Source organism: Mobula hypostoma, chromosome 9, assembly GCF_963921235.1.
Source record: "Mobula hypostoma chromosome 9, sMobHyp1.1, whole genome shotgun sequence".
NCBI classification, from domain to species: Eukaryota; Metazoa; Chordata; class Chondrichthyes; order Myliobatiformes; family Myliobatidae; genus Mobula; species Mobula hypostoma.
In genome coordinates, this window is record NC_086105.1 from 63,941,541 (window position 1) to 63,959,981 (window position 18,441).

Consider the following 18,441-nt stretch of genomic DNA (forward strand, 5'->3'; position numbering starts at 1 on the left):
ACGTGGAGAGTGATCCCTACTGAAAGGGAAGGGAATTCTTGTATTGATTCCCACTGTTTTTTCCTTCTCACCGTCTTGTGTGGATTATTTTCCGTGTTGCAAGTACCAACGTACTCAATTAAATTCTTCATTGCCTTGAGCACAGGTACAACGAGCTCGACTTGACCTGACTCCTAGTACAAGTTATCTGGTCTTGCTACAATCACGTTAGTGGGAGCTTGTTGTGTGTGAACTGACAGTGGTCTTCCCCACATCACTACCTGTTTAAAAGTGGAGTGAAGCCACTTAGTGTCAAGTGCCAACAAAACTTCATGGGAATGTAAGGGAGTGTATCAGGTCTCCCTGACGAAGTTCTTGTTTGTAAAAGTTGGGTGTCTTTCATTGCTTTAATAAAGATTGACCATCCGGCTCTTGAACCAAAGGGGATAACTTCACTGAGCCTCTCTTGCCCCATCACTGAAATATTCCCACAATGTTCTCACTTTGAGGGACTTGTCATCTCATGTTCTCGATATTCATTACTAATGTATTTATTATTTTTGAGAGGTTTGGATAGGGTAGACAGAGTCTTTTTTCCCCCAGGATAGAAATGTCAAGTACGATAGGGCGTGCATTTAAAATGAGGAGAGAAAGTTTATAGGAGATTGTGAAGTAAATGTTTTTTTGAACACGGAGAGTGCTGGGTGCCCGGAACAGTCTGCTGGGGTGCTGATACAGTATTGGCACTTACCATGCTTTCAGAGCGATACATGTATGTGCTGGGCATAGAGGGAGATGGATCGTGTGCATCCAGGAGAGAGTTGGTTTTAATGAGCTGGTAGATGGGCTGGTTCCTGTGCTGTGATGTTGCCCCCACCTCCAGACCAGTGTCAGAGATTGGTTCATTTTGTACAAAATCTGCTTCCAGGTCGACGATTACCCTGACTTTCTGAGTGGCCGAGACCGTGAATCTGCACAACATATCCGCATCAGTTCCATTGCACGGACAGCAAAGAAACAACACAAAACAGCGGCCAGCAGCAGCAAATACAAACCTGCTCGTATCGGTGGCAGAAGGAAGTTTGGCCATGAGGAAGGTATGAATTTTATTCGTTTGTGGATTGAGGCATTGCTGGTGGGGACTGCCCCTAACTCTCCTTTGACTAAATGGAGTGGAACCATCTTCACGTGCTGTCCTCCCATAGGTACAGATACTCTCACAGTGCTGTTGTGCTGTTTCCAAGGGAGTTCCAAGGTTTAGTTGCTCATGATGATGGGAAGGAGATGTACGTGCAGTGGTCACTTTATCAGATACTTATTGTATCACTCAGTGACAAATGAGTGTACGTTTGTGATCTTCTGCTGCTGCAGCCCATCCACTTCAGGGTTCGATGAGTTGTGTGACAGTACACACCAGTCTTGTAACACGTGGTTTTTTTTGACTTACTGTCACCTCTCTGGCGGTTTAAACCAGCCTGGCCATTCTCCTCTAACCTCTATTTAACAAGATGTTTTCGCCCACAGAACAGCTGCTCCCTCAATGTCTTTTTTAGTTTTTAACACCATTCTCAGTAAACTCTAGAGACCTCAGTGTGTGAAAATCCCGGGATATCAGCGGTTCCTGAGATACTCAGATCACCCCGTCTGGCACCAACACGGTCAAAGTCACTTAGATCACATTTCTTCCCCATTCTGTTGATTCGTGTGAACAACAACTGAATCCTCTTGACCATGTTTGCAAGATTGGCTGATTAGATATTTGCATCAGAGCAGGTGTACAGATGTACAGGTGTTCCCGGCTTTTCGAACGTTTGCTCTACGAAACCTCACTGTTACGAAAGACCTACATTAGTACCCTGTTTTCACTTTCAGAAGGTGTTTTCACTGTTACGAAAAAAAAGCAGCGCGCGATAAAAGGCAGCGCGTGCCCCGAGCAGCCATTTGCAAGATGAGTTCTAAGGTGTTGGAAAAGCCTGAAAGAGCTCGTAAGAGTGTTACACTTAGCGTAAAACTAGACATAATTAAGCGTTTCGATCGTGGTGAACGAAGCAAGGACAAAGTGAGTTTGGCTTGTGGAAGCTGACGAAGATGATGTTGAAGAGGTTTTGGCCTCCCATGACCAAGATCTGATAGATGAAGAGCTGATGCAATTGGAAGAGGAAAGGATAACAATCGAAACCGAATGCAGCAGCGAACGGACCGAAAGTGACTGCGTGAGATTTTCGCTGCAATGATAAAGTACAACTTTAATTTTGAAAGGGTACGTAGGTTTAGGGGATATTTGCAGGATGGTTTGAGTCCTTACAAACAACTGTGTGATAGAAAAATGCGCGAGGCTCAGCAGTCAAGCAAGCCTTCCACATCAGCCACAGCAGACGACGAACCTCGATCTTCAACATCGAGGCGGGCAGTCATAGGAGAAGATGAGCTGCCTGCCCTGATCGACGATGAGATGACACCCCCGTGTCCCACCACCCCAACACCCGGGCCCCGGGCCCTGGACAGATACTGTACTGATTCACGAAGAACGCAGCGGTAGCCGGTTGCATTGCCTCTGATCTGGGCTGATAATTACGTGTCGGCGGCACCTAATTAATTAGCATGTTTATTTCGACTTTTTTCTTAAAGATGTGCTGTGTGTCTCCCGGCTACTGCTGGATCCCTGCGTTCTTCACGGCAATGTATCGGGTCGGCGGCCCGGAGGGTGGGGGCCACTGCACCACCCAACCTGTGACGATTCAGCCTGACACACCATCATCAGTGTGCTCTGCGCTGTCTTCCCGATTCCGGTAAGTGATACTGCACTGTACATACATTATTTCTACTTTATATAGGCTGTGTATTTTTACGTGTTGTTTGGTAGATTTGGCAGCCTCATAGCTTAAAGGTTACCGGAGAGAGTGTTTTTGCCAACAGCACTTGCGTGAGATTTTCTGCCGTGAGCGCTTGTGTGAGATTTTCTCCCGAGAGTGCTTGCGTGAGATTTTCGCTACAGAGATCTGTGCAGGCAATCGTTGTAGAGAAGTATTTCTATTTTATATAGGCTGTGTATTTATCATATCATTCCTGCTTTTACTATATGTTACTGTTAGTTATTTTAGGTTTTATGTGTTATTTGGCATGATTTGGTAGGTTATTTTTGGGTCTGCGAACGCTCACAAAATTTTCCCATATAAATAAATGGTAATTGCTTCTTCGCTTTACGACATTTCGGCTTACGAACCGTTTCATAGGAACGCTCTACCTTCGGATGGCGGGGGAAACCTGTACCTAATAAAGTGGCCACTGAATGCGTTTCCATCTGGACTATGTGCTACTCCAAGGAGGACATCTCTAATGCCTATTACCCTTGTCCTTTCTCTTTCTGGAGGCTGCAAACGACACATTTCACTGTATGTTTTGAAGTACACGTGGCAGATAAATTGAATCTTGCAATTGTAACCAAGAATCTGTTGACAACTTGTGTTGAAAATTGGTGTCAGGCAAGGTGTATGTCGAGCAATCATTTGTACAGCAAACCAATTAATTTACAGCAAAATCAGTCTCTTTATAGAATTGAAGACACCATTTTTATGGCAGAAACTACAGCAGCTTCTCCCAGTAAAGGCAGGATAAATATGTGATGAGTGGAGTATAGTTACATCCCATCCATGTAAAAATCAATCTCAGATTCGCAGAGCAGTCTGCAGGTTAAATCCACAGAGGTCCCTTTCTCACCCAACTTTTCCAGGGGATAAAAAACTTGTCCTTAATTGCAACCAAACACAAGTTGCTCTGTTTTTCCTTTCAATTGAGCTTAATTGATCACTGATGGTGGCAATGGCTTGGATGTGAAAATTCAGTTGTGTTGGCAGAACCTTGTACCTTTTATTCTGTCTTCTTTTTCCTTTTCTTCTTTCTTCCACTGATAAGGAAATGTGTATTGAAAGTTTCTCCCAACCTAGGCAGGGATATAGACAGAGTCGACAGTTCCCCAGCTGCTTTTATAACTAAAACATATTTGCACAATTAACTTTCTAGGGTCAGAGTCGTTCAGCACTACAGCACAGAAACAGGCCCTTCAGCTCATCCAGTCCACATTGAACCATTTACACTGCCTACTTCCACCAATTAGTACCCAGACCATACCCCTCCCATCTGTGTACCCGTCCAAATTGCACTTAAATATGTCACAATGGGGGCGTTGGGAACGGACCCAAATGCAAGACACAGACACTGAAGTACAAGGAGCAGGATTTGACTAGAGTAGGGACATGACAGGATACAGACAAGGAGCAGGGCCAAGAATGCAGACTTGGGCTAGGACATAGACAACACAGGGAACCCGGACAAGGAACTATGAGCTAGGAGCCTGGGCTTGGACTCCGAGCCAGAGACTGGACAAGGACCCAGGACCTGGGTCTTGCCTCGGACTAGGACCCCAGAACCAGGCATGGACATGACATGGCTACCAGACAGGACGTGGCTGGGGTCTTGGCTCTTGAACTTGGAGACAGACTGGGGTCTGGGCTCTTGAGCTTAGAGACAGGCTGGGGTCTCGGCTCTTGAGCTTGGAGACAGGCTGGGGTCTCGGCTCTTGAGTTTGGAGACAGGCTGGGGTCTCGGCTCTTGAGCTTGGAGACAGGCTGGGGTCTGGGCTCTTGAGCTTGGAGACAGGCTGGGGTCTCGGCTCTTGAGCTTGGAGACAGGCTGGGGTCTCGGCTCTTGAGCTTGGAGACAGGCTGGGGTCTCAGCTCTTGAGTTTGGAGACAGGCTGGGGTCTCGGCTCTTGAGCTTGGAGACAGGCTGGGGTCTGGGCTCTTGAGTTTGGAGACAGGCTGGGGTCTCGGCTCTTGAGCTTGGAGACAGGCTGGGGTCTGGGCTCTTGAGCTTGGAGACAGACTGGGGTCTCGGCTCTTGAAATGCCGGGGCTGATTACTCGGAAGCTGGAGCTCAGAGACAGACTGGGAGCTGAACATCAACATACAGCCGGGACTTATCCTTTGAAAAGCAAGGACTCATCTTCAACACGACACCAACATGAGACTGGACAGTACATAGACATAGAGCCAGGACTCAACTTATCTCCACACCAAGGTGGGACAGGTCCCTCCATCGGGTAATGGCAGAACAGCCAGACTTACCCAACAGAGGCAAAGACTAGACAAGGCAAGACAGGACCCCCCTCCTCCCCCACAGGGCAACAGCAGAACAGCCTGACTTCCCCCACAGAGGCAAGGACAAGACAAACACCAAAGAACAACAGACAGTTCCATCTCTGCTCCAGGGTAGCTCCAAGTCTCAGTTCAGCCAGCAACCTCAGCTGGCTACAGAAACAGCCAGATCCCTACCTAGCTCAGAGTGGCTGGCAGCCACTCAGCTGGCCCAGGAAACAGCCAAATCCATACTGCAAAGACTACTCCTACAAGTGGCAACAAGGCTCCATGAAGCAATGGTTCTCTAAGATGACCTAAAGATGGCAAGAGGCTGCTCTAGCCTTCCACCAGCAGGTTGCTCCCAGGGGATCTTGACAAGACAAACCAGCAGCCCACACTACTTCTTCTTCTTTGAGTTTTTACGGCAGTTGGCATCCACACTGTTGCATTACTGCCATCTTCAGCATTTGTTGTCCCTCATTGTCCATTCACTTTAAAGCCGCCTTTCCAGTCCCGTTGCCCTTAAAAAACTAAACAACCATTTCCTCCCCTGATCACTCTCCCCACATTCCAATAAACCTTTAACTCTGTTCTCTACCAATCCTATTTTGCGTAACTGTTGTAACATTTGTTGCCTTTCCTATGCAAATTTCTGGCATGAAATAAGGATATGCTCTACTGTTTCAGTCTCCTGACATAGATCGCAAAAACCTGTTGGATGTTTATTTATGATGGTCAGAGTGCCATTAAGGTTGCTGTGCCCAATTCTCAGTCTACTTATAATTACTTGCTCCTTCCGCTTTACTCCCCTACTTCTTCCCATATCTACTGTGTTCGGAATTGAATGTAAATGTCTTCCTTTTATTGCTCTATCCCAATGCTGCTGCCACTGTTGATTTATCCTTCTTCACACTATGCTGTTCCCCTCTGATTTTGATAGTTTAATATTGACCTCTAAAGATCCTTTTTTGACGGCTGCTTTTGCCAGCCTATCTGCTGTCTCATTTCCCATAATACCCAAATGTGCTGGAACCCACGTGAATGTGAGATTTTTGCCTTGTCTGGCCAGTCTTGAATTTGCAAACCAGATTTCATAAAGCAGATCCTGGTGACCTCTAGCTGTACCCACCTTAATGCTTGCAAGGGCCGATACAGAATCGCTACATATCACAATATTATTACAATCAACCTGGTCACTCCATTCTAGTGCTAACAATATGGCAAACATTTCAACTGCATATACACTCAAGCAATCAGGAGTTCTCTTGCTAATCTCCACTTGATAACTTGGTACAACAATTGCAGACCCTGTTGCACCTGTTTCTGGATCCTTTGATTCATCCGTAAAAATCTGTATGCCCTTATACTTACATTCCCTATAACTATGGTATTCACTGAGTATATCAGCCATCTTATTACTGTGCTTAATCTTAAGCAATTCCAAATCTACAGAGGGATTTTCTAACACCCAGAAAGGTCTGACAGGTCACACCACACTTGAACAAAAGTCTTCATCGTATACACCCATATCTTTTGCTGTTTACTCTCCTGCCCAGCCAAAACATTCTTTTTGTGTCCTCTCCTTCTCCCAGCATGTCTGCAACACCCTTTTTGTAGGATGGCTATCACCATGCCCCCTTAAATTAATCCAGTGATTGGCCTCCAGCTGTTTACGTCGCAGCCCCAATGGCATTTCATTTGCCTCAACTTGGAGTGCACACACTGGGGAAGTTCTAACCACTCCCAAGCACACCCTTAGAGCCCGAGCTTGCACGATATCCAGTTCTGCCAGCACAGATTTTGCTGCTGACCCATATACAATACTTCCATAGTCTAAACTAGCAGCCTACACTCAACCCTAAGTCTACTTATGTTCCAAGCCCCAAGATGGGAATCAGGTGCCTATGATTAACTTAAACAAAACAGGGGACAGCTGGAAGACCCGGAGTCCTGAGTCCACGGACCGGACCGTGAACCGGAATGCGCGTTTTACGGACTGGACCATGACAAAATGTAGAAATCAAACCTATATCCACCACTTCTGACAATTCATAGTACACCGCACCACACACTGAGTGAAGAAATTCCCCCCTAAATATTTCTCCTTTCACCCTTAGCCTATGGCCTCCAGTTCTAGTCTCACCCAACCTCAGTGGAAAAAGCCTGCTTGTATTTACCCTGTCTATACCCCTTATAATTTGTATACTCCCTTCATTCTGCTGCACTCCAGGGAATGAAGTCCGAACCTATTCAATCTCTCCCTGTAACTCGGGCCTTCAAGTCAGGGAAACATCCCTGTGAATGTTCTCTGTACTCTTTCAATCTTGTTGATGTCTTTCCTGTAGGCAGGTGACCAGAACTGCTCACAGTACTCCAAATTATTCTTCACCAATGTCTTAGGTAACTTCAACATAGCGTCATTTAAAGATTTATATATACAGGTTTCCCCCGCCATCCGAAGGTAGAGCATTCCTATGAAACGGTTCGTAAGCCGGAAGGTCGTAAAGCGAAGAAGCAATTACCATTTATTTATATGGGAAAATTTTGTGAGCGTTCGCAGACCCAAAAATAACCTACCAAATCATGCGAAATAACACATGAAACCTAAAACAACAGTAACACATAGTAACACACATCAAAGTTGCTGGTGAACGCAGCAGGCCAAGCAGCATCTATAGGAAGAGGCGCAGTTGACGTTTCAGGCCGAGACCCTTCGTCAGGACTCCTTCAGTTAGTCCTGACGAAGGGTCTCGGCCTGAAACGTCGACTGCGCCTCTTCCTATAGATGCTGCTTGGCCTGCTGCGTTCACCAGCAACTTTGATGTGTGTTGCTTGAATTTCCAGCATCTGCAGAATTCCTGTTGTTTGCGTAACACATAGTAAAAGCAGGAATGATATGATAAATACATAGCCTATATAAAGTAGAAATACTTTTCCACAATCATTACTGCACTGCTCTCCATAGCAAAAATCGCACCCAAGTGCCGTCGGCAGAAAATCTCACGCAAGCGCTCTCGGCAGAAACACACGCAAGCGCTGTTGGCAAAAACACTCTCTCCAGTAACCTTTAAGCTATGAAGCTGCCAAATCATACCAAATAACACGTAAAAATACACAGCCAATATAAAGTAGAAATAATGTATGTACAATGCAGTATCACTTACTGGAATTGGTTCAGCGTTGAGCACGCTGATGATGGTGTGTTAGACTGAGTCGTCGGAGTTTGGGTGGTGCAGTGGCCCCCACCTTCCGGGCCGCTGAGCGATACATTGCCGCGAAGAACACAGGGGTCCAGCGGTAGCTGGGAGGTACACAGCACATCTTTAAGAGAAAAGCTGAAACAAACATGTTAATTAATTAGGTGCCACCCGTAATTGTCGGCCCAGATCAGTGCCGATTTCTGATTGCGTCGTCTCTGATCTGGGCCGACAATTACGTGTTGGCAGCACCTAATTAATTAGCATGTTTATTTCGGCTTTTTTCTTAAAGATATGCTGTGTGTCTCCTGGCTACCGTTGCATTCTCTGTGAACCGGTATCTGTCCGTGGCCTGGGGGTTGAGGTGGTGGGACACTGGGGTGTCATCTCATCGTCTGTTTCCATCAGAGCAGACAGCTCATCTACTCCAATGACTGCCCGCCTCAATGTCGAAGGTCGAGGTTCGTCGTCTGCTGTGGCTGATGTGGAAGGCTTGCTTGACTGCTGAGCCTCGCGCATTTTTCTATCACACAGTTCTTTGTAAGGACTCAAACCATCCTGCAAATATCCCCTAAACCGACGTACCCTTTCAAAATTAAAGTCGTACTTTATCATTACTCATTTGGTTTCCATTGTTATCCTTTTTTCTTCCAATTGCATCAGCTCTTCATCTAACAGATCTTGGTCATGGGATGCCAAAACCTCTTCAACATCATGTTTGTCAGCTTCCACAAGCCAAACTCACGTTGTCCTTACTTCGTTCACCACGATCAAAATGCTTAATTATGTCTAGTTTTACTGTAAGTGTAACACCCTTATGAGCTCTTTCAGGCTTTTCCAATACCATAGAACTCATCCTGCAAACGGCTGCTCACAAACACGTGTTAAAGCAAAGCAGTTCCGAAACTGGGGGAGAGTGGCTGCTTGGGGCACGCGGCCTTTTATTGCGCGCTGATTTTTTATCGCGTGCTGAATTTTCTTTTTGTAACAGTGAAAACACCTTCTGAAAGTGAAAACAGGGTACTAATGTAGGTCTTTCGTAACAGTGAGGTTTCGTAAAGCGAATGTTCGAAAAGCGGGGGACACCTGTATATCATTCAGCTATCTACATATTTAACAGAAGGTTCTAACTTAGTAAATAGTAGATAAAGTGGGAAGTAGAAGAAGCCTTCGGTCCAACTCGTCCACACAGACCATAGTTCCGCTTGCCTGCGTTTGGCCCACATCCCATAATACCATTAGACGTAGTGGAGAATTAGGCCATTTGGCTCGTCAAGTGGCTCCGCCATTTGACCATGGCTGGTTTATTGTCCCTCTCAGCCTTCTCCCCATAACCCTTACTAATCAAGAACCTATCAACCTCGTTTTAAATATACCCAATGACTTGACCTCCACAGCCGTCTGTGGTAATGAATTCCACAGGCTCAGCAACCTCTGGCTAATGAAATTTGTCCTTTTGTGGCAGCATAAGAGTGTAGCTATACCAATGTTTTATACGTCATAATAAAAATATAAATAAACAAATTATGCAAAAGAGGAATAGTGAGAAAGTGTTCATGGATCGTTCGGAAATTGAATGCAGATGGGAAGAAGCTGTTCTGAAAATGTTGAGTGCAGACCTTCAGGCTCCTGTACCTCCTCCCTGATGGTAGTAACGAGAAGAGGACGTGTTCCAGACGGTGAGGGTCCTTAGCGATACCTTGTTGAGGCATCACCTCGTGAAGATGTGCTCAATATTGGGGAGGCTCAAGGCCATAATTCACAGGGGCAGAGTCAGGCCATTCGGCCCATTGACTCTGCCCCACAATTCCATCATGGCTGATTTATTCTCCCTCTGAGCAAGAGGCACTGTTCATTCACTGGGATTGCAGCAGTGGGAGAAAGAGAACCCCCCCCCCCTCTTCAGCCCCTCCTCTCCCCACCAAAAACATTAGAAGTGCAGGTACTTCACGTAAAGGGTTGTGGTTTTGAAGTATATGTACTGTTTAATTTTAGCAATATTTTTACAGAAGCGTTTATTTAAAACAGAATATTTTCTTTTTCAGTTGAGACAAACCTCAGCAGCCCGGGTAAACTCAACCCCAAGCAGGACAAGCCTCTGAGGGAATTCTCTCTCGGGTAGGGTTTTTTTTCCAATGACTGAACCACATACAACATCGACAGAAAGAAACAAGTGTATGATTCCAGTGAAGCTGATATTTATTCTGCTTTTCATGAGATTTCTAGAGGAGGGGTGGCGAACCTCTTAGAGAGTGTGACCCCACAGCAGAATCAGATTTGCATCACTGATGCTTCTTGTGAAATTTGTTGTCTTGTGGCAGCACTACAGTGCAATATGTAAAAGAATTAAAGTAAAGGCATCTGTTAGTCTTGCGAGACCATGGATCTGCACCTGGAAAGTCTTCACACTCCAGGGCGCAGGCCGGGGCAAGGTTGTATGGAAGACCAGCAGTTGCCCATGCTGCAAGTCTCCCCTCTCCACGACACAAATGTTGTCCAAGGGAAGGGCATTAGGATCCGTACAGCTTGGCACCAGTGTCGTCGCAGAGCAATGTGTGATTAAGTGCCTTGCTGAAGGACACAACACACGTTGCCTCGGCTGGGGCTCAAACTCACGACCTTCAGGTAGCTAGTCCAATGCCTTAACCACTTGGCCACGTGCCCACATGTAAAAGAATTACTATGTTACAATAAGAAATATTTTAAAAAGTGGTGCAAAAAGAGTGAGGTAGTGTTCATGGTCCGCCTGACAAACTGATGGAGGTGGGAAAGAAACTGTTCCTAAAGCGTTGTGCGTGTCTTTGCTCTCCTGTACCTCCCCCCCCCCCGATGGTTGTAATGAGAAGAGGCCATATTTCAGCACCGCACTAGCCCAGCAGTTAGTGCAACTCTATTACAGCTCGGGGCGGCGGAGTCCAGAGCTCAGTTCCTCTCTACGTCCTCCCTGTGGAGTGCGTGGGTTTCCCCCCAAAGTCATTGTAGATTGCCCCGTGGTTAGGTTAGGGTTAAATCGCCTTGTCGGGGGTTGCTGGGTGGTGCAGCTCGAAGGGCCAGAAGGCTTATTCCACACTGTATGCTAAATTAAAACAAGAAATACAGTGTCACGGGTGGTGGTGTCCTTAATGGTGATGCGGCCTTCCCGAGACACTCTCTTTTGAAGATGTGCTTGATGGTGGGGAGGCTAGTGCCAATGGTGGGGCTGGCTGAGTTTACAACCCTCTGCAGCCTCTTTCCATCCTGTGCTGTGGCGCCTTCGTGGCAGACAGTGATGAAATCAGTCAGAATGCTCTCCACAGCACTCCCGCAGACATTTGGTGACGTACCGACTCTCCTCAAGTAGAGTAGGGTGAGGTATACGTGCCTCGATGATAGCTGCTTGTACTCAAAGACTGATCTGGATTGGCTGCATCACAACCTGGTATGGAAACACCAATGCCCTTGAATGGAAAATCCTACAAACAGTAGTGAATACGGCCCAGTCTATCATGGGTAAAGCCCTCCCCACCATTGATTATGTCTACAAGTTCTGCTGCAGGAAAGCAGCATCGAGGACCATGCTCTCTTCTCACTGCTGTCATCGGAAAGGAGGTTCAAGATTCTTGATCCCATGCCATCAAGGTCAGAACAGTTATCACTCTTCAACCATGCAGCATGGATAACTTCGCTCTCCTGAATCCCGAACTGATTTCACAACCCCCTTTCAAGGACTCCACAATTCATGCTCTCAGTATTATTTAGTTACTTATTTATTAATTTTTTTTTGTATTTGTACTGTTAGTCCTCTTTTGCACGTTGCTTGTTTGTCAGTCTTTATGTTTTGTTGATTCCATAGTAATCTCTATTCTACTGCAAATGCCTGCAAGAAAAATGAAACTCAGGGAAGTATAGGGTGACATATACGTACTTTGATAATTTTACTTTGTTCTTAAAACAGAATGTGCACTCTGTTCTAATTCGTAGTCTCACATTAAATACATGTGACTACATATACTCAGTGGCCACTTTATTATGTATTCATATACCTAATAAAGTGTCCATTGAGTGTATGTCTGTGGTCTTCTGCTGCTGTAGCCCATCCACTTCAATGTTTGATGTGTTGTGCGTTCAGAGATGCTCTTCTGCACACCACTGTTGTAACGTGTGGTTATTTGAGTTACTGTCGCCTTCCTGCCAGCTTGAACCAGTCTGGCCTTTCTCCTCTGACCTCTCTCATTAACAAAGCGTTTTCACCCACAGAACAGCTGCTCACTGGGTGTTATTTTTGTTTTTCAGACCATTCTCTGTAAACTCTAGAGACTGTTGTGTGTGAAAATTCCTGGAGATTAGCATTTTCTGAGATACTCAAACCACCCTGTCTGGCACCAACAATCATTCCACAATCGAAGTCACTTAGATCACATTTCTTCCCCATTCTGATGTTTGATCTGAACAACTGAACTTAACATGATTGGCTGATTAGATATTTGCATCAATGAGCAGGTGTACAAGTGTACCTAATAAAGTGGCCACTGAGTGTAGGGACAGCAGAGATCCGAATCCAAATCTGAATTCGAATCCCTTTATTGCCAGAGTGGGAAACATCCCAGAATTGAGTGTGGTTTGGTGCCAAGATTAAAAGGCAGGACAATATGAGAACAGGCAACATAATAGCACCAACAGTTTACAAGACAATAGTGCAAACAGCCATCAGCAATCAACAACCAGCAGAATGGTCACGTGTGAGTATATGTCGATGGTCTGTGGTATACTTAAGGTGGAAGTTGATAGTTTCCTGATCAGTCGGGTTAGCAAAGGATATGGCGAGAAGACAGGTGTATGGGGTTGAGTGGGGTCCAGGATCAGCCATGATGGAATGGTGGAGCAGACTCGATGGGCTGAATGGCCTAATTCTGCTCCTATGTGCAAAACGTTAATGATCAAGCTTAAATAAATGTGAACATATGAGCAGATTACATAATAATCAACAGAATAAGGAGCACTGGAAAGACCATTTAACGGATATTGTGCAGGGGCAGCCAGGGTCTTACACCTGAGTGAGTTTTGCTGAGAAGCTGGATATTACAGGGAAGATGCTTCGGAGGTGACGTGTGGTCCTGGTGGTGATGGACTGGCAGTGTCTCCCTGGTGGTAATTCGGTGAACAGGTGACTGTTAGGGTGGGTGGAGTCAGCAGTAATTTTTAAACCCTTTTCTTCACTCTCGTGATGAAAAGGTCTTTTAATGTCGGTAGCTGACAGCCAGTGATCTTCTCCACTGTGTGGGCCACTCACTGTAACCTGGCTTGGAGAGGGAGGGTTAACCCAATGGTGATAGAAGTGGTCACAACACCCTCAATGATGGCTGAATAAAAGTTCATCAGGATATGCCCTGAGATGTGACTATACTGTATATCAGTGCCCTGAGATGTGACTATACTATCAGTGCCCTGAGATATGACTATACAGTCTATCAGTGCCCTGAGATGTGACTATACTGTCTATCAGTGCCTTAAGATGTGACTATACTGTATATCAGTGCCTTGAGATGTGACTATACTATCAGTGCCCTGAGATGTAACTATACTGTCTATCAGTGCCATGAGATGTGACTATACTGTATATCAGTGTCTTGAGATGTGACTATACTGTCTATCAGTGCCCTGAGACGTGACTATACTGTATAGCAGTGCCTTGAGATGTGACTATACTGTCTATCAGTGCCCTGAGATGTGACTATACTGTATATCAGTGCCCTGAGATGTGACTATACTGTCTATCAGTGCCCTGGGATGCGACTATACTGTCTATCAGTGCCTTGAGATGTGACTATACTGTCTATCAGTGCCTTGAGATGTGACTATACTGTCTATCAGTGCCCTAAGGTGTGACTATACTGACTATCAGTGCCCTGAGATGTGACAACACTGTCTATCAGTGCCTTGAGATGTGACTATACTGTCTATCAGTGCCCTGAGATGTGACTATACAGTCTATGTGCCCTGAGATGTGACTATACTATCAGTGCCCTGAGAGGTGACTATAATGTCTATCAGTGCCCTGAGATGTGACTATACTGTCTATCAGTGCCATGAGATGTGACTATACTGTCTATCAGTGCCCTGAGATGTGACTATACTGTATATCAGTGCCTTGAGATGTGACTATACTGTCTATCAGTGCCCTGAGATGTGACTATACTGTGTATCAGTACCCTGAGATGTGACTATGCTGTCTATCAGTGCCCTGAGATATGACGACTATCAGTGCCCTGAGATGTGACCATACAGTCTATCAGTGCCCTGAGATGTGACTATACTGTCTATCAGTGCCCTGAGATGTGACTATACTATCAGTGCCCTGAGGTGTGACTATACTGTATATCAGTGCCCTGAGATGTGACTATACTGTCTATCAGTGCCTTGAGATGTGACTATACTATCAGTGCCCTGAGATGTGACTATACTGTCTATCAGTGCCCTGAGATGTGACTACACTGTCTATCAGTGCCTTGAGATGTGACTATACTGTCTATCAGTGCCCTGAGATGTGACTATACTGTATATCAGTGCCTTGAGATGTGACTATACTATCAGTGCCCTGAGATGTGACTATACTGTATATCAGTGTCTTGAGATGTGACTATACAGTCTATCAGTGCCATGAGATGTGACTATACTGTCTATCAGTGCCCTGAGATGTGACTATACTGTATATCAGTGCCTTGAGATGTGACTATACTGTCTATCAGTGCCCTGAGATGTGACTATACTGTGTATCAGTACCCTGAGATGTGACTATGCTGTCTATCAGTGCCCTGAGATATGACGACTATCAGTGCCCTGAGATGTGACCATACAGTCTATCAGTGCCCTGAGATGTGACTATACTGTCTATCAGTGCCCTGAGATGTGACTATACTATCAGTGCCCTGAGGTGTGACTATACTATATATCAGTGCCCTGAGATGTGACTATACTGTATATCAGTGCCTTGAGATGTGACTATACAGTCAATCACTGCCTGGAGATGTGACTATACTGTCTATGAGTGCCATGAGATGTGACTATACTATCAGTGCCCTGAGATGTGACTATACTGTATATCAGTGTCTTGAGATGTGACTATACAGTCTATCAGTGCCCTGAGATGTGACCATACTGTCTATCAGTGCCCTGAGACGTGACTATACTTTATATCAGTGCCCTGAGGTGTGACTATACTGTATAGCAGTGCCTTGAGATGTGACTATACTGTCTATCAGTGCCCTGAGATGTGACTATACAGTCTAACAGTGCCCTGAGATGTGACTATACTATCAGTGCACCGAGATGTGACTATACTATCAGTGCCCTGAGATGTGACTATACTGTCTATCAGTGCCCTGAGATGTGACTATACAGTCTAACAGTGCCCTGAGATGTGACTATACTGTCTATCAGTGCCCTGAGATGTGACAATACTGTCTATCAGTGCCTTGAGATGTGACTATACTGTGTATCAGTGCCCTGAGATGTGACTATACTGTCTATCAGTGCCCTGAGATATGACGACTATCAGTGCCCTGAGATGTGACTATACAGTCTATCAGTGCCCTGAGATGTGACTATACAGTCCATCAGTGCCCTGAGATGTGACCATACTGTCTATCAGTGCCCTGAGACGTGACTATACTGTATATCAGTTCCTTGAGATGTGACTATACTATCAGTGCCTTGAGATGTGACTATACAGTCTATCAGTGCCCTGAGATGTGACTATACTGTATATCAGTGCCTTGAGATGTGACTATCCAGTCTATCAGTGCCCTGAGGTGTGACTATACTATCAGTGCCCTGAGATGTGACTATACCGTCTATCAGTGCCATGAGATGTGACTATACTATCAGTGCCCTGAGATGTGACTATACTGTCTATCAGTGCCCTAAGGTGTGACTATACTGGATAGCAGTGCCTTGAGATGTGACTATACTGTCTATCAGTGCCCTGAGATGTGACTATACTGTGTATCAGTGCCCTGAGATGTGACTATACTGTCTATCAGTGCCCTGAGATATGACGACTATCAGTGCCCTGAGATGTGACTATACTGTCTATCAGTGCCCTGAGATGTGACTATACTGTCTATCAGTGCCCTGAGATGTGACTATACTATCAGTGCCCTAAGGTGTGACTATACTGTATATCAGAGCCCTGAGATGTGACTATACTGTCTATCAGTGCCTTGAGATGTGACTATACTATCAGTGCCCTGAGATGTGACTGTACTGTCTATCAGTGCCTTGAGATGTGACTATACTCTCTATCAGTGCCTTGAGATGTGACTATACAGTCAATCAGTGCCTGGAGATGTGACTATACTGTCTATGAGTGCCATGAGATGTGACTATACTATCAGTGCCCTGAGATGTGACTATACTGTATATCAGTGTCTTGAGATGTGACTATACAGTCCATCAGTGCCCTGAGCTGTGACCATACTGTCTATCAGTGCCCTGAGACGTGACTATACTGTATATCAGTGCCTTGAGATGTGACTATACTGTCAGTACCTTGAGATGTGACTATACTGTCTATCAGTGCCCTGAGATGTGACTATACAGTCTAACAGTGCCCTGAGATGTGACTATACTGTCTATCAGTGCCCTGAGATGTGACTATACTGTCTATCAGTGCCTTGAGATGTGACTATACTGTGTATCAGTGCCCTGAGATGTGACTATACTGTCTATCAGTGCCCTGAGATATGACGACTATCAGTGCCCTGAGATGTGACTATACAGTCTATCAGTGCCCTGAGATGTGACTATACAGTCCATCAGTGCCCTGAGATGTGACCATACTGTCTATCAGTGCCCTGAGACGTGACTATACTGTATATCAGTTCCTTGAGATGTGACTATACTATCAGTGCCTTGAGATGTGACTATACAGTCTATCAGTGCCCTGAGATGTGACTATACTGTATATCAGTGCCTTGAGATGTGACTATCCAGTCTATCAGTGCCCTGAGGTGTGACTATACTATCAGTGCCCTGAGATGTGACTATATCGTCTATCAGTGCCATGAGATGTGACTATACTATCAGTGCCCTGAGATGTGACTATACTGTCTATCAGTGCCCAAAGATGTGACTATACTGTGTATCAGTGCCCTGAGATGTGACTATACTGTCTATCAGTGCCCTGAGATATGACGACTATCAGTGCCCTGAGATGTGACTATACAGTCTATCAGTGCCCTGAGATGTGACTATACTGTCTATCAGTGCCCTGCGATGTGACTATACTGTCTATCAGTGCCCTGAGATGTGACTATACTATCAGTGCCCTAAGGTGTGACTATACTGTATATCAGAGCCCTGAGATGTGACTATACTGTCTATCAGTGCCTTGAGATGTGACTATACTATCAGTGCCCTGAGATGTGACTGTACTGTCTATCACTGCCTTGAGATGTGACTATACTCTCTATCAGTGCCTTGAGATGTGACTATACAGTCAATCAGTGCCTGGAGATGTGACTATACTGTCTATGAGTGCCATGAGATGTGACTATACTATCAGTGCCCTGAGATGTGACTATACTGTATATCAGTGTCTTGAGATGTGACTATACAGTCCATCAGTGCCCTGAGCTGTGACCATACTGTCTATCAGTGCCCTGAGACGTGACTATACTGTATATCAGTGCCTTGAGATGTGACTATACTGTCAGTGCCTTGAGATGTGACTATACTGTCTATCAGTGCCCTGAGATGTGACTATACAGTCTAACAATGCCCTGAGATGTGACTATACTGTCTATCAGTGCCCTGAGATGTGACTATGCTGTCTATCAGTGCCTTGAGATGTGACTATACTGTGTATCAGTGCCCTGAGATGTGACTATACTGTCTATCAGTGCCCTGAGATATGACGACTATCAGTGCCCTGAGATGTGACTATACAGTCTATCAGTGCCCTGAGATGTGACTATACAGTCCATCAGTGCCCTGAGATGTGACCATACTGTCTATCAGTGCCCTGAGACGTGACTATACTGTATATCAGTGCCTTGAGATGTGACTATACTGTCAGTGCCTTGAGATGTGACTATACTGTCTATCAGTGCCCTGAGATGTGACTATACAGTCTAACAGTGCCCTGAGATGTG

At 45.4% G+C, this 18,441-nt stretch overlaps 1 protein-coding gene across 2 annotated transcripts in view; it reads left to right on the plus strand.

Annotated features, from left to right (window-relative positions):
- c9h12orf56 (chromosome 9 C12orf56 homolog) overlaps positions 1-18,441 on the plus strand; it is a 332,214-nt gene that overhangs the window by 178,757 nt on the left and 135,016 nt on the right. For both annotated transcript variants that reach the window (XM_063058416.1, XM_063058417.1), the window contains exons 2-3: positions 908-1,076; positions 10,357-10,429. In XM_063058416.1, the coding sequence (XP_062914486.1) occupies positions 908-1,076; positions 10,357-10,429 (242 nt within the window). The remainder of the gene's footprint in view (positions 1-907; positions 1,077-10,356; positions 10,430-18,441) is intronic.